The sequence below is a fragment of the Penicillium cosmopolitanum genome (assembly GCF_028827165.1).
Source record: "Penicillium cosmopolitanum strain IBT 29677 chromosome Unknown utg000003l:1.0-3747932.0:1.0-3751027.0, whole genome shotgun sequence".
Lineage (NCBI taxonomy): Eukaryota > Fungi > Ascomycota > Eurotiomycetes > Eurotiales > Aspergillaceae > Penicillium > Penicillium cosmopolitanum.
Window position 1 is genome coordinate 762,088 of NW_026622673.1, and position 16,927 is coordinate 779,014.

The 16,927-nt window shown below is 48.6% G+C and overlaps 4 protein-coding genes across 4 annotated transcripts; 3 read left to right on the forward strand and 1 right to left on the reverse strand.

Annotated features, from left to right (window-relative positions):
- Positions 1–445: 445 nt before the first annotated feature.
- On the forward strand, positions 446–1,312 carry N7509_000395 (uncharacterized protein; the record flags this gene model as incomplete). Its single annotated transcript, XM_056625042.1, has 1 exon — positions 446–1,312. The coding sequence occupies one exon, from the start codon at positions 446–448 to the stop codon at positions 1,310–1,312; it is 867 nt and encodes a 288-aa protein (XP_056493624.1).
- Positions 1,313–1,506: 194 nt separating this feature from the next.
- On the forward strand, positions 1,507–2,601 carry N7509_000396 (uncharacterized protein; the record flags this gene model as incomplete). Its single annotated transcript, XM_056625043.1, has 1 exon — positions 1,507–2,601. One exon carries the CDS (start codon positions 1,507–1,509, stop codon positions 2,599–2,601), a length of 1,095 nt encoding a protein of 364 aa, XP_056493625.1.
- A 1,574-nt stretch (positions 2,602–4,175) lies between these two features.
- N7509_000397 (uncharacterized protein) lies at positions 4,176–5,783 on the forward strand (the record flags this gene model as incomplete). Its single annotated transcript, XM_056625044.1, has 5 exons — positions 4,176–4,353; positions 4,443–4,538; positions 4,616–4,794; positions 4,861–5,153; positions 5,552–5,783. The coding sequence occupies 5 exons, from the start codon at positions 4,176–4,178 to the stop codon at positions 5,781–5,783; spliced, it is 978 nt and encodes a 325-aa protein (XP_056493626.1).
- A 1,541-nt stretch (positions 5,784–7,324) lies between these two features.
- On the reverse strand, positions 7,325–7,804 carry N7509_000398 (uncharacterized protein; the record flags this gene model as incomplete). The annotated part of the gene is made up of 1 exon (XM_056625045.1): positions 7,325–7,804. The coding sequence occupies one exon, from the start codon at positions 7,802–7,804 to the stop codon at positions 7,325–7,327; it is 480 nt and encodes a 159-aa protein (XP_056493627.1).
- Positions 7,805–16,927: the final 9,123 nt, after the last annotated feature.

Here is a 16,927-nt window from a genome sequence, read left to right on the forward strand (position 1 = left end):
CATTTGTGACCTTGCCAGAACATATAAATGGCAGGACTGTATCCTACAAATGGCTTTAGACCACCACCAGATGGTCGTCGACAAAGGCGACCTCACCGTTTCTCCTAATGACTGGGAAATCGGAAAGCCCCTCGAAAGCTCCTATCTGCGCCCAGGCAACGTGCTTCCAGCAAAGACGGCGCCGACCATCCCAAACACACGGCCAACGCGCTCTACTGCTGCCCCAAACAACGACACTGTCGTTTGCGAAAAGTTTAACTCACCTGCCGGCTGCCACTGGCGAACATGTCACCGCAGACACGTATGCTCCAAGTGCGGTAGCGATCACACCGTCATCAGCTGCAAAGTGAAAGTAGCAAGTTAGGACCACGTCCGGCTCGGCCCTGATACAAGTCAAACGCTGTCGCGGCCAACCAGCTGGCCAGCCCCACGTCCCAACACTGCTATGCAGTTTGAGGTCTTCGACCCCTCGCTCCCGCCCCTATGTGATTCTGCCTCCCCTTTCATTGCCTCGGCATGGAAAACTCTCCTCGAGCGTTACCCTGGAAACCTGGGGACTATCTGCAGCGGCATCCTTACCTTCGGTTGCCGCCTTGGCTGTACGGCCCAGCCGACAGACCGTCGAACACCTAATCACCATATTGAGGAACCCCCTTTTATCACCCGGAAGCTCTCCGATGACCTGTCAAATCGCCGGGTGCAAGTATGCACTGGCCCGGTCGTTGTGTCTCCACTAGGGCTCGTACCTAAACACGACGGAAGCTGGCGCCGGATCCATGACCTTTCCTACCCGCCAGGACGTAGTGTCAACGAGTCTATTTCGGATACCGCCTCTGCTATACAATACATCTCCATAGATCAAATCTTCGATCTCATCCGCACCTCTGGACGAGGATGCTACATCATCAAACGCGACATCAAGGATGCTTTCCGCAATATCCCCGTCGCACCCGCCGCCCGGCGCCTCTTAGCCTTTTCGTGGGATATCAAGACATATATGGAGTGTTGCTTTCCATTTGGTCTTGCAACTGCACCCTTCATCTTTAACCTTTTTGCTGAGGGTCTCAACTGGCTTCTGACTGCCTACTTACCTGGGGCCTATATCGTTCATTACCTTGACGATTTCATCACTGTTTTTCCTCCTTCTGTAGGAAGTGTCTCTCAGGCTATCGCCGACTTCAATGCCGTATACATTCCTCTGACGGATGCACTGGGTATCCCAAGAAATGTCACCAAAGATGCCGCAGGTACCGTGGTCAGTGGGGGTCGAAATCGACACGACACTTCTGCAGGCCCGCATGCCTCGCGATAAGCTGGCACGCGCATCTTCCGAAGCCGCGTCGCTATTGCAGCAAGATCGCGTCTCGCATAAAGCTTTGCAACGTGTGGTCGGCTTCCTCCAACACTGCTCAATGGTCATTCGTCTCGGCAGAACACGCCTCCACTCGCTCTACAGCGACCTTTCATCCTTCCCACCTCACCAGCGCTCTGTCCGCCGCCTATCCCATGATAGCCGCGAGGATCTCGCATGGTGGAGGGACACGATCCTGTTATTCAACGGCATCCATCTCTTCGAGGAGAGCCGCCCCCCTAGTTGCCCTCTACACAGACGCGTGCGACTCAGGTCTGGGCCTCTTCTTCTTTTATGCGCCCTCACGGGACTCCGCCAGAGACTGGACGTCTGCAGCAACCTACCTGCCTTCCACTCATGCGGCTATTGTGGACGCCTCCTCCGCCTGCGCTAGCGAGGCCCACATTAACACCAAGGAGGTTACCGCAATTCTGCAGGCCTTCCTTCTACACAGCCTCCATTGGGCTCATCATCGTGTCCTCGCTTTCACGGACAGTGCCGTCGCGTTCGATGGCCTGTCTAAGCAGGCACTCCGCGGGCCGGCCCATCGCCAACTGCTCATACTCTTTAGCATAGCAGCCGCCCTTGACATAGAAATCCAGCCACACTGGCTACCTTCATCAGAGAACCTGCTAGCTGACGCATTATCCCGTTCCGACTATGGTTCCATCGCTGACATTTGCCCACAGTGGACGAGCTCCTTTCCCTTGCTCCGCCAGCCTATTTTCGTGAGTGCCGGTCATGCTAAGCTGGTCTGGAATGGTCTTGCAGAGGGAACGAGAAAGGGATACCGCTCTGCACAGCGCTCATACACCCGTAGCTGCGCCCTCAATGGATTACAGCCGTGGCCAGCAACAGCACCAGCGATCTACACTTGGCTCACGGAACGACTGCTGGGCGCAGGTATGAGCCCACCAGTGAAGCCGGATACAGCTATGTCTGAGCTCTCAGCTATTCTGGACATTGAAACCTCTGAATATGCCGTTATCCGTACTAACCGGGGCGAACTGAAAGCCAGAAACGTGATCCATGCCGAGAATGCATGGGTTGGCCATCTCATTCCGGAACTTCGACCATTCGTCTCCCCTGTCCGAGTCAATGTAGTGCACTTTGGAGCTCTATCAGATGACTCGAATTTGAGCGTTGTTGATAAATCGCCGTTCAATTTGGATAGCAAATATTCTCTCTGGCTACGATACGGTGAAAAGGATTACTCTCCGCGCGTACCACGTCGACAACGGTCTTTCTGATGCAATTTTTGACCTCCACGCCAAGCATTTTCGTCGCATGGTCGATGGTGCTCGGCGGCTGCAACCCCCGCGCCCAAAGCGGGTTCGCAATCCAATCCCACGCACCTCAGTAATAACCCTATCAGGGAATATCTCACATCTACCTGCCCAGCCGCTGAGGCTCTCAGGGCCCCAGAGAGATGATCTCAATCTCGCCGTGGCTGCCCGGGTCGCCTTCGCCGGGTTTCTTCGGGTCGGGGAATTTACATACTCAGCTGCTGAACATAGGAATACGCAAATCTTCGTTGCTACTAAGTTAACCCGGGGGGGTATCAGATTCTCCCCTACCATGGACCACGTCCTCCCACTTTAAAGAGAAGTAAGACCGACCGAAACCACGAAGGTGTCAATATTATCCTTGCAGCGACAAACGACGCGGCCTGCCCCGTTGAGGGTCTTTCTAAGCTATTCCTCCATGATTCACAACCTTCAACTGCTCCTTTGTTTCGCTCTCCTCCGGGCCATTCACCTCAGTCGCCTTCCAACGCGCCGTTATCGCCAAGCTCAAACGCTCTGGGGAGGATACCACGGGACCTAAGGGTCATAGTTTCAGAAAAGGGGCAGCACAACACGCGCACGATGCCGGCTTGAGAAGTGACCACATCCAAGCCCTCCGAAGATGGTCTTCTGAAGCCTTCCGCCTTTACTTCACGACGCCTCCAACAGCACTGTACGCCTGGAACCGTCAATTCCAGACCGGTCATCCAACTCCGGTCTCATCTTCCATACCACCAGCCCCTCCACCATCCTCATTTGGACCCGCCTGCAGCCCTCACGGCGCTGTAGCCCTCTGTCAAGGAGACCTACATCACCGTGTTTAGACTGCCCGTGCCCCGTACAGGCCAAAAATATCTCACTCGCCGCCATTTGTAGCAGTGTAGCAATGGTTGGAATATAATATCTTAATCCACGGTTTGTGGATGGTTAGGGAATGTTGATTAATAAAACTGATGCTGTATTAAATCATTCGCTTTCCTGACTGCAACCATAAACGAAATGGAAAGACGACGATGGAACGTTTTCATACTTCTAATATTATTTTTTCGTTGTCGAGAAAGTATCAAAGAACAGAAAAACAACAAAGCGTCAGTGAGTTGATCTGGTGAATTCGCACAAAGCAATATTTTCGCTGGAAAACTATTAGTTGACCACTTAAGCCTGGCAGGGTGTTTATTGGACATAACTTGGCTCTGCCGGCCCATAAAAGTAGTTCGTGCACCCCATAATATGTAATTACTTAACTATAATAGCAAGCTTTGTAAGAAAGCGGGGATGGGGGCGGTCAACAGTGGTGGTCCAGGCTTTGGTGACCCCACTGTGTGCAATCCAAACTCCAGACCACTACTAGTCATGTCATCGATCAAACGTCCCTCAGCTCTTGGTAATACCGGCCAGACTTTGTGGCTGTCAACAAATATAGACAAGGTTCCTCTTCTAGGCCAGGCATCCACCATACAATCAACAGAATCTTGATAAACGCTCAACGAATGTCAACAGTCCATTGCATAATCGAGATCGTACATTGTTCTTACGTCATGACAGTCTATCATATCCGCCTCGTCAACGAGGACACATCTGACCATTTCTTTTCCTTCGTTATGGATCCTCCTGAAACCCTCAACAAAAATGGCATTTTCTCAAGTTGCTGGATCAGCATGCTCGTTTCAAGCGGTGGAAATTTGGGCGTGTCAACTGATGTCGATTGCTTCGCTTGTACGCTCTGCAAATCCAGGCGGGGAAAGTCACTGCAGTGCTCGTTTCCAAAGTAAAAACTAAGTTTTGCTGAAAGCTAACCTGAATAGGGGCAGGAACGGTGCCCCGCAACCCCGCACCGGGGGTGGAGGTTCCTACCGGAGTCGGACGACTAGCATCCCTTGGCACGGAGAGGAGCAAAGGAAGTACATTTACCTAGCCCATGCAAGGAGGAAGCCCCTTGTCAAATCAAGCGCTCTGTTAATGACATTATTTCACACAGGCTCTTTTCAGATGAAGACCACCATTAATGATGCGGCGACTTTGACAGAGAACACCCACGGAGCTCCCACTGCAACTTTTGAAATATTCACCGGAAACGACCTCCCAAGCCCCAATAACAGATACCTTATCGGTATGGCAAAGATGGATGGACACGGCCGTTTAATCCCTGTTGCAACGGTGAGAGAAAATACGATCTATCTGCGAGCTGTATTATTCATCTAGCTAAGACCACGCGCTTTCAAGGTGCTTGCTTCCAATCAAACGACAACGCAGATAAAGCCCAAAATGAAGTTTTACATTAGTCGGGCCGAATACCCAGCTAGTTTTATAGTTGATTTCACGTCTATCTCTAGAAATGCTGGTGTGGTCGACTTCAGCTCTGGCGAAGGACAAAACAAACATTTTGCGATTGTCAGGTACACCAAGAATGGGGACTTCAAAGTTGACTACCATAAACAGTCGCTCGAGGCACAGGAAAAAGGGCTCGTTGAATGGGTCCTCGAAAAGCTCCATCACTTGGTAAGCTCGGATGACTAGTAGGCCAGGGGATTGTGGTCCAAGAGGTAAGAGCTTTGAGAGCCGGCGACTTGCTCCTCCTTGGAAAACTAAAGCAATTCTAGCTCTAGAATCCTACAATTTCCATATTTGCACCGCTCACTTAACCTGCTGCTGTGGAATCGTGCGGTTTCCCGCTCTGCGTGAATTGGTGAAACCAGTTTGATCCCAAAGGGTCTTTTTGATGCGATAGACGACTCGCTCGGAATACGTTGTTGGCTGGATAATTCTTGCTGAACCGTAGGGTCACCGCAGAAGTTTTGGCGGTGAATCAATGTTCAATGTAAACGTCTCGATCGCCTCAACATCACTACTTCAGCATGGCACTAGCTAGTCTCTCGGTGACCAACTGGAATTAGCACTGATAAAACCCGCACAGTGTCGACTGTCACGCCTTCCTGGGCCCCGGTGGCGGCTCAGCTCCGACAACAGCCGAGGAAGGCGAAACAAAGACCGCACGATTCCGCCTCACGTACCCGGTTCGATGTATTTACAACTGTGCCGCAGCGCCCGTTCCTGTTTATATTGCGGATTGCATGTATGGCCTCATATATGTACAACCAGCGGAGGGTGATCTTCCCCCTGTGGACCACGAATATTATGTTCCATAGCAAGTTTTATCACGAGCCGCCCGAACCCGATGACGACGGGCAAGTTTCCCCATAGTAAAATTCTCTTATCCGAGCGGGCTACATGAAGAACTCAATGCCGTGATGTTTAACAGATCTAACAGCGCCGTTTCAAGGTACAGACCTCTAAAAGCTCGAGTGAATGACTTCGTACGAATCTTTTTGGTGAACGCTGAACCAGATCTAATCAGTCTATTAGCTGTCATTGGAAGCGTCTTCCAGAAAGTCTAACCCGACGGTGATGTATTCAACTCATCCGGTCAATTCGTGTAAACTATCAATATTCCCCTTGGAGGCAATGCTATTGTCGATATGAAGATGCTTGTCCCAGGCACATACACTCTGGTTGATCATGCTATATTTTGTCTCAAAAAGGGCGCCGAGGGTTACTTGAATGTTTCGGGACCATCGCGAACGGACATCTATCAGAGTACAGAGCCACCTGCTCCTTGTGTGTGCTGCAAATTACATCCATAGGCGTTGTCTTAATTCGTATCTGTTAGCTGTGTTTTGGATGATGTTGTGGATCCGAGCAGCAGATGTCGAAATGTGTATCTTCAATATACATAGGATGGCCCCTTCCTGAAACGCCAAAGATCCCCCTGACAGGAACCAAATCGTGGAGGCAGAGCTACAGCAGATGAAGCCATGGAAGGAAATGAAACGAGGGCTTTAGATGACGCAGTTTGGAGGCTCATCAGTCTAACTGTGACTGCGGTGGATAGGTTCACTCCCAACATGAAACGAGCTTCATATACCAGACAATGGTTCACCCAAACCCCAATTTTAGCAAGTCAAGGATGTCTCATACAGGCATGGTGAAGACTAGGAACTGTTGTGCTTCGAAATATTTTGTTGTTATTTTGAAGAAATAGAAGTTGAGGATATGTATGATATATATACAGCGAGAAGCCGACGTTGACTTCCAATCAACTTGGTTCTCATATGTAGGGCACCTCGGGAATCATTAGCGATGTTGTGACTTTGTTCCTGATTTGCATCAGCCTCGTATCACAACCTTGAGTACCGGACGCACGACGATCCGAATAGCAATGTCCAGCTAGCAAAGAAGAAGACAGCAAGATTCAAAGAAATGACAACTCGGCACAGGAGCCGCGAGACAGGGCGCGAGGCGGACCGGGAATATTAACAGTAGCAAAATACACGCTCCCGCTCGTTCCCCTATGGGAAGAATGGGTCAACTTGTTAAACGAAATCCAATGGCTCCATATGTTCCAGCTCTTCGTAGTCTGGGAGCGGCAATGAAGATCCACGGGTGTTCTCCATGGCTCTATTGGTGCTATCTACCGTAGTGTATTCCGGCGCTCTGGTGGGTATATCTTTGTAGACTGGAGGCATCTCATTGTCCCAGCTAATGCCAAGGCCGCTGTGCTCTGTGACATGAAGCCGGAGCTTTACACTAAACAGACGAGCAGATCCGGTGGGAGTGATTAAACTAATTTTCCGGCTCGGACAGAACTTTTCAGCCACAATGAACTCGATAAAAAGGTTGTGCTTGACCGCTAGACCATTATGGGCTTGAAATCGCAAAGCGGATCGGTAACCAAATTGATGCTGGCCTCGAACTGAATGCTGATCTCGCCGGCGGCGATATTTGAATCAGATTTCCATCTGCACCTTTCTTCACTATGGCCAACAGTGCGCGTCTCCTGATGCAGGACGTCTTTGCAGCCGGCATGAAGTTTGCCGGCGTGCTTCTTGCACGCGAACGACACGATCGTCTGATGCTCTTCAATCCGCCACATCAACCTTCGCAGGCACCATCGCACATGTGTTTCGTTGTCCTTGTCAAATATACCGCTCAATTCCATCTTCACCAGGAAACTGCTGATAGGGTGGACGACTGATGGTTGTACAATAAGGCAAGTGAGACTGGTTGGTGTGAAACTTCGGGTGGATAATATATCGTTGCCGGGAATAAGGGCCCTGCGGACTTGCAAAGGTATCTCCTGGAATATTTCCTCATCTGTAGTGGTACGCATGTGCGCCTGCAGGAAGTACTCTATCTGGCCCAATGACCTGTTGCAGGAGGCGGGTAGATGACCCGAAAGCAGACAACTGAAAGGAAATTCATAGGTCTCACTCTTGAGGAGAGAGGCTCGGTGAGGAGCCTCCTGCGGGTCAGCTCCTCGCCATGGGTGGCACAATTTGGGCAGTGTTTCCGCACGGGCTTTTTAGTGGTCTTTTTTGTAATGAAGCGGACGTCTAACTGGTCCACGATCCTGTCGGCCGGTTCTGTGATTGTTATGCGTAGGAGACCCGAAAACAACGCTCCAGTAGAGTTTGTCGGTGAGCCGTAGCAGATAAGAGGTGGCGAATCAACCAGAATATCCAGCTTTTCAGGTGGTGGAGTCGGAATGCTCCTGTTGAATTGCCTCCTGTAAAGCGCACCCCGTCCTAGGCTCCAGCATCTTTTCCCGCGGTGCTTCCGGTGTGAGGAAGTAGATATGTAATCCATGAAGCGGGAATGCGTTGCGAAGGCCACACGTGGGATCGGAACAGATACATGGCTTCTTGTTGTGCACTGTTACCTATTCAACAGTTGGCCAGATCAGGAGTTCAACGGAAGATGAAAGGGTGGGGAATGTAGAGCTAGGGTCTTTACAAAGGATGACGTTGGTGACGTCCCCACATTCCCACCAACGTCATGCACTAGTCGAACCGACAATATAAAGAACTGCATGAAGGAATCGAGCCAGAGTGTCGGTTTCTTGAGACTCGATTCCGAAGAGTGGAAGTTACAGGAGTGTGTGTGTGTGTGTGTGTGTGTGCAATGCCCTGAAACCAGGAACGAGTGAAGGGTTTTACAACCCTGCACGACCTGCCAAGCATGTCTTCTCCACCAGGTATCACAAATCGACCTGGCATTTTTTGGATAATCATCTGGCAATTGTAACCGTCGCGGCAATCGACTGGCCGTACTTGCGAGGCTGCTTCTGCCGGCGAGTCCGCGTATCAGGATGACAGAACAATACCATCAGTACAGGGGGTCCAACAGGTTAGTTGGCCCCCAAACTATGTTAGTGATGTGATCATACTCGCCAGCCTTCGTTATCAAGTAAGCCAAGGTGGCAGCTTTGAATCACCGTCTGCATTTGGACAAGGTCAAAGCGTTTTGCAGTTGAGTACAATCGATCTAGCACCAATTATCAGCAGCTGGCGCAAGATGGGTGTTCACAACTTACTTTGCCCGCGGCATAGATGAGATTCCAGCAACAGCCACAATACACCATCCCGGTCGGACTCATGGGAACGGTCGAACTAGGTCTGTGTTTCACTACCTATGTCAGCATGATTTCCGGTGAATGAGGGTGGTACGGACTTGCCGTCAATATAGTTTGGCATCAGCATAGCCAAGCCAGAGACGAGGTAGCGGGCTCGGCTCGATGACATGTGCACGAGGGCCCGGGATCAGCCCGTACCGCAGGGAATGGATGTGGGCCATATCTTCCAATGTATAGCTGTTTCGTCTTTGCTGTTCGTGCGGCAGGCGGATCTTCAGTCGTGTCGGGCCAAAAGACCACTGAAGGAGAGATTCATGCTATTTTGGCTAGGGCAAACTAGGAACTAACCTGGTAGCGACTGCTCTCGTAGCGAGAGATCTGGGGTAGATACAGTGCTGCGGCCTGCCTTTTTCACTTGCTCAGCTCCAACCGCTGACAGAGCTATTCCTCAGACTGTGGCCAGAAGCTCAATTCCTTACTGGTTGATACTACCCTCGGAGGGACCATGTCCTTACTCGGTGGCCGTCGATGCTCGACTTTTCTTCGTTGTCGCTGGATGCTGCGATAGCTCACTCAGCCTAGAATGGGACCGGATGATGCCGTCGTCGAGGCTTCGAATCGGATATGGGACAAGAGGTGCAGGGCCATCGGGATATGGAAGCTAATATAATGACAGTTAACCTCTGGCCGGACAGGATGAAGCTGGGATATATAAAAACATGTTGGAACTCTACCATATGCTGATCGAAGGGTACTGAGGCTCTCTGGATTTTTCTATCAACACAAGCGAAATGGGCATTTCGAGCAAGTGTCCTGAAACAGCAAAGCAGAAACACAATGAGGGTCAGTGGCCCGGCCAGCCGTGCATCCTTGATTTGAGGACAATGGGGAAGTACGGCTCGGTTGTGGCGAGTGCAATCTTGAACTTTGTCCTATGACTAGAAAAGCATCAGCAATCTTTTCTGGTGGACAGAGAGCACGACAAGAGCAAACCTGAAGTAGATAACATCTGCACCGAGATCCAAAATGGAGCCCCGGCCATGGGAATAGGCAGAGGCAACGCAGGGGGATGACTTAGAGGAGATCGAGCGGCTCGTGATCGAACGTTTGCCTTCTTATACAGGGAGTCATTAGCTCAGGATGAATACTCTCCAAATTGTCTCTGACAAAAACTTACGTTGTTAGCTATTGCTGTTCGCTGCATTCCGACAAGGCCGAAGCGGCTGTGTAAGGGACGACTTCGATCTATGATTAATCATCAGTAGGCAGCTTATGAAGGCACTTCATAACTCACCGTGTTCGCATCTTCGAACATTCTTGAGCTCATCCAAGGTCTGTCATATGGTTTCCTAGAGGAGTAGTGGAGGGGGACTGATCTTGAGCATATTCCATGTCAGCATGATTTCAAATGACGGGACAGCTACACTCACTTGCTGTTTGAAAACTTCAGCATCGAATAATGACAGGCTAGTGTTATGCAAAATGTCAGTTCAATTGTAAGTGCATGACTTCGAGGTCAGTCCATACCGAAGTGTTGCTGGTGAAGACGAAAAGCGATCGATACTCTTTGCCCCAGAGTGACAAAGGAATGCTTGAGACCGAATGTTATGTTGGCGAGGGCTCGTGCATTTATAGCATTGCAGCCAGGCATTCTGCTTGCGTCGATGCGATGACAATTGTGAATTGTGAGGGCACAAACACAGCTGGCTCTCCAATTGCAGCTGGTTTAACATTTCATCATTGATTTAATGCAGCACTCAAAGGCATTGTATTTTTTCCTGATGATCCAGCATATGAATTTTTTTCTCACTGTTGGTCTCATTTAAACAGTCGCGAAAATGCCGCAGAGAAGCACCGATGACACGTATCAACATTCACCACCATGTGTCCGTATGTTATTGCGATGGGTGGGGCGGCAACCTTCACTAACCGATGATGAGCGCATTATTCTACTCGAAGATTGCCGCGTCAATAATATGATTCACTCCGGACTACCTATTAACCCAAATGCATAATGTTCTATGTTCCTTCAGTATTGGTAACTACCTCATATACCAGACAAAATCCATCACACCTACACCCTTACATTGAGGAAATCAGCTGTTGTCTTTCAGCAGTAGAATCATCTAACCGCATTGAGCGCGGTGAAAGCTCCATGGAACAAAATTATTTTGTGCTAGGGATATACATGAGGCATACACGCTAAGCGGATGACACGGATCCTTACGGCGCATCTGGGTTCCTCTGGACGCGAGGGAGCCATCTTTCTTTTATTTCCTCGCGTAAGTCTTGTATCTAGAGTCGACCATAGCTTTCTTTGATATGAAGCATCTATCTGGTGCATATTTTTCACGTATAATTATACGTGAGACCCTCACCCTGGATCGCAGGAGCTCACAGCCAAATTTGGAACAATCATTTCCTTTTGAGGATATGGTGGTGCATGTGGGTCATTCAGGGCACCGATTGGCTTAATATCCCTTGGCAGATATAGTTTGTATGGGAAATATCCAATGATAGCATTGATATTGACGGCCCAAAGGCTCCTGGGAGCCACCGCCTGATATCAACCAATCATTTCACTGAAAGTTTGTGCATATCTCGGCTCTACATGGCGCTGATTAGCTCACATTTCCTTGTAGTGCCGTGTCCACTTCGTTCCCAGGAGATCGATGTGGGTATTGCCTTATGCAAGCTCGAAGCTGATGGCGGGACTACCCAGGGGAGCCGGACCAGAGAGTCGGAGTATTTATTGGTTGGCTTCGTCGAGCTAAATGTTGCAATGATTTTCCGTGTCATCTAAATATATAGACGATCTGGGGAAGAAAATTTTTTGGATTCTCTTAAATCCAGACTGGCCGGCATCATTTCGAGAAAGTGATGTCTTCTTTCTCACTGGCTTCTCATTGCTCGTCTCTCCCCTCTCATGATGCAGAATCCAGGGGACCGATTGATGCGACATAATGATCACCAGCGACCGCCAAGTCCTGAGTCCCGACGGCATTGAAAGTCACCTGATTGAGCTTTTTTCTCCTTTAGCATTTCAAGGGTGGATCTGAAGTATTGATGGTTGTAGGAGCCATGTCTCTTATCGGTTGAGGTGTTGTCAGAGACCACTGACTTGATCGCCAAGGCTCGACGTAGCATGGAATCCCAAAGACTGGCCGTGCTTTTTTAAATTTCTCATGATATTCTCTTGCTAGCCTATACCATTTGCTTGTACATATGATGGCTAGGTGCCACTTTCCTTCATGCCGTGGAAGATTCGAGTCTTATCTACAGTGCAGCCATGCCACAAGATCAACCTAGTATTATTTGGAGCAAACAAAGATTGACTTGACATCGACCTCAGATCTATGAACAGGAGACCTCCAATCGCTGTCAACCCACCTATTGATGCCTTTCAGTGCCACAAGCACAGAATCGGCCTTGCAAAAGAAAGAAAAAAAAGTACATTCCGTTATGAGCCTATTTCAGAACATAAACTCGTATTTCCGAGCCCTGGCCAGACATTCCTTTAACTCCCTCTGAACGAATCACTGTTTTGTTTTGTTTTGTTTTGTTTTTTTTCTCATTGCTGGTCGGAAATCAGATTGGCATACTGGGCATACTGCCCAACGCGACCCAGTTGGGAAAGACGCGTTGCGTCGCGTGGAACTCTCTCACCGCCTTGCTGCTAGCGTTCGTCATCGGCCAATGCGGCCGGCGGAGCCAGCGGCCTCTTCTCTCTTCTTGCTAGAGTTGCATTCCAGCTAAAGCGGCAGGTTCTATGGCTTGACGGTGAATGCACTTGCGCTATACTGAGAAGGGGTTGTAACAACCCAATAAAACTCCTACATGCTGAAAGGAAATTGGTCGCAATGAACCCTTTTCTGATCTTTGCACATTATCTTCCCCCTGGAGAACCCTTTTTTTCCTTTCCGCTCCCCAATGGCTCTGAGCTGCTAACCATCATCTTCCCCGAGATTATTTTTGGTTACTGCATCCTGCTTGAAGCGAATTTTAGAGCATCATTCATGCGTAGCGTCCACCTATTCAGGAATCACTTTGTTGAAGACGTTGAAGACGTTGCTGGAAGATCACGCTGGTTGCTCATACCTGCGCCGGCCCATCATGGCTTCGGCTGTAGCGGAGCTGGAAAGCTACCTTCAGTCAATGTTGGCTCTAAAATCACCTGGGGCTTCAGGCTTCAAGGTCTACAGCATCACTAAGCTGTGTACAACACAGCTGCAGATTTATAGTTCAGCCACCACCAAAACTATGAGCTTGCCCCATTCACCGTAACATCAGGGCATCCACTTAGACAATACCCGGTCGGCGCTTTATCTTTAATAGTACAGCTACCTTCCCGTGTCGGCTTCATACTACGACAGTCCTCTGAAAACCTTCCCAAATTACATGTTTGAAACAAAACATTGCTGAAAATGTCTCAACGCTGGCTTTAATGGTTCAGGTTTATATCATGTCATTTGAAGTTTGCGATTGCTAGACTATTCCATATCCTGCCTGGGCATCCCACGATAGCCGGCACCTGCAGCAAGGCTTTGCAGAAGCGCAACTATCTCGATGTTTCCTCTTTTTCTAGCTTGGCCTAGAGGAGACACACCGTCATCGTCTAAAGTCATGGGCTCCAGATCCTGCAGCTGCGCCAGTCGAAAGATCAGTCTTTTATTGCCAGTGTTTGCTGCGTGCCACAGTACCGAGCGGCCTCTTTGATCTCGCTCGTTCACCAACGTCTTCGGATTTGAAAGTAGAAGATTTATGATCTCGTTTCTCTTGGGGTCTAGACCGTCGTAGGCCGTGACAGCTGAAAGGAGCGCGCTATTCCCCGCGAAATCGAGATGATTGACGTCAATTCGCGTGTTATCAAAGAGAATTTGTACTGCAACAGGGTCATCGTATATCACAGCCAGATGAAGTGCGGTGTATCCTCGGTCATCTTGAATATCGATATTGAGTCGCGGGTCTTTCAGAAGGATCCTCAGGATCTCGTATTGTTGATATTCAAGGGCTATCAAGATTGGAGGTTGGGCGTTCAAACTCCGGCCATTGATATCAATATCGTGTCGGCGAAGTAGGTTCCGGACGGTCGAGGCTTTTCCTTGCATGATAACAAAAGAAAGGGCAGTTTGTGCATATTGTTTGTGGTCAGAGACATCTCGACGCTCGTCGCATTGCAATCGACAAACTAGACTAGAGGATCCCTTGAGGGCTAGCATCATCAAGCGGGTTAGTCGCCTTCAGCTACAACGATGCTTGTATATTTGGGGTTGACTCACGAATCATAGGTGGAAAGTAAGCCATGTTTCTCAACTTCGGGGGCGTGGGTGGGGGTTTCCTCGTTATTTGGCACTCCTATGATCTTGATTTGAAGAAGAGAGAGATCGTTGCTGTATAATGGGGAATCGGTTTATCACATAGGCGTGCAAGGCAATACTTATAATTTCAAATGTCACGAGCAGCTCTTCATCTCGAGAGACCAGATCTACATCCACACATTCGTAGGTGTGAACTCCCACAGATAGGCCACTCCGATCGCCAGTCGCTCTTTTCGCTCATCACATACTTTAACAATGAGCACGCTGCATTTTTAGAGTTGACTGATTCCGCGGAGCAGGGCTTGCTCCTAGGAGTGTAGCTGTCAGGGTCTCATATATTTGTAGGTGCAGAACACTTTAGGGCATTGACAGCCTACACCAAGAAATGTAAAATCAAGTTTATACACAAGAAGTGGCGCAAGGGAGCACAATAAATGTAGTTTTTTTGCATCCAGAGTGGCGCAGGTGCGCCATAGGTATCGTAGCCTGCACAGATTGTGTATACTGCATGCCAGTCCCGCGCAAATAGTTCACGAAGCTCCCAGGAGCTCAATGGGGATATTGCCTTGCACGAGATCAAATCTGATGGCAGAGGCAATTATTCTAGGGAAAAATTTTGATTTGCCTCCTTGTGGAATATTTCAAGGCTCTCCAGGATTTTAATTAAACGTTGCCGTATTTAATAACCTGTGTCTCGCCATCAGCACCTTCTTCTCACCGCGACACATCTATTTCGATTTGCGTTTGTCATGGCTTCCGAACTATCCATCCAAGCACTGCTCATCACACTCCTTTTATTTGCCCTGATAGCGAGATCATCTCTTCTGTGGATTCTCGAAGATGATTGGCCATTTCATAGAATGGACTTGGTGCTTTACGCTCTATCTTTTCTTCTGTCCGCCGTATTAGTAGGGCTGTTCTGGAGCAAGAAGCCATCGATCTGGATCGAAATCCTTCTTGGAATTCTTTCAACAATTCCTTCCATGCAAACTGTTAGTTATAGCTTGAGCAAAAGGTTAATTCTATGCTAATCTTGGCCCGGTTTCTCCGCATTGATTTTCAGCAGCTCAATAATCCATTTATAAAACGATCGACGCGTGTCGTATTCCGAGTATATGCCTTGATATTTACGGTCTCAAAGATATTACTTACATTCATTGGGACATTTCTGCTACATAACATCCATTGCATCACTCCCTTCCTAGTTTTCTTGGATCATCTCAGTGAAATGGCATGGTACCTATGGTTAGTAAAAGATGTCACGCAGGGCCGGAAGAAGCTGCACGTTATCTTAACTCATTTATCAAACACGGGTCTTATATTGCTAGGAGCCGCTATCCTTGGCGCGATTTCAAGAAAATGGGACATTGCACTTGAGGTATTTTTCCAAAATTTAAGCTTGTATTATGGGAGAACTGACATAGGTTAGATCCAGCTCGTCATTTGTACTATGCGGGCGATGTACAACCAGTCTATTGCGTAGAGTGCGATGCATGGGCTTTATGAACCTTGGTTGGATCGATGTAGGTCATTCCGAAGGATCAGAAAATCCAAATTGTCAATGCTGAATCAATTATGTCATTGGCTCCAATGACAAGGAAGGAGAGTGAAATGGCTGTAAATCTTGGTTGCAGCTTTTTCATGTGAGCTATATTCACACCACAAAAGAAGGATTTTATATTAAGGGGCCTAGTAAAAGACAATCCGTGGAGAGCTGCGATCCTACAATATCAGCCCGCTTAGCTCCATTCCCTGTCTTTAGCTTGACACAGGGGATGTTTATAACTTCAGATGATTACAATGTCACGGTCGAGCACAGCAGTAATTCTATAGCTCTTGTGCTGAAGCCATCTGTCAATCCAAAAGATTTCTAGAAACGTAAGAAAAGAAAGATTGGTACATTAAGATCAGGCGGGAGAGCAAGGGAATATATTGTGAGATGAGGCTGGTGCAGATCAGAAAGCAAGCCGCACCATCGGAATTAGCTCCGAGATGTCTATACATACAATCAAGTTGATTTACGATCAACTTGGCTCCATGTTTTATATATAGCCTCATATTTCCCCCAAGGACTAATAACACGATTCATACCTCTAAACAACAAAAATCTATCATATTGAGTCAAATTACTCATCCGAACAGTCTTCTCCACGTGGCAGACTAAATGTGTTGGTGCATTCGAGTCATTCACGGCACCGATTGGCACATTATTTCTTGGCATATATCATCAGTATCCATAGCATCCAACGATAACATTGGTATCGACGACCACAGGCTCCCGGGAGTCAGGGTGAGATATTAGCCATTATTTCAATCAGGCCTTGTGCGTCTGTGGGCATTCATGGCTCTGATTAGCTTATATCTCTTTGCAGCGGTACCCAGCTTCACATATCCACTTAGTTCCTGGGAATTCGATGTGAATATTGCTGACGGGCTATCCAATTATGGTAGGTGTAATGGTAGGTTCAGGCTCCCAGGAGCTCATAGCCAAATTTGGACCAATAATTTCTATTGAGGCTTTGTGGCACATGTGGATCATTCGTGGCACTGATTGGCTCATAAT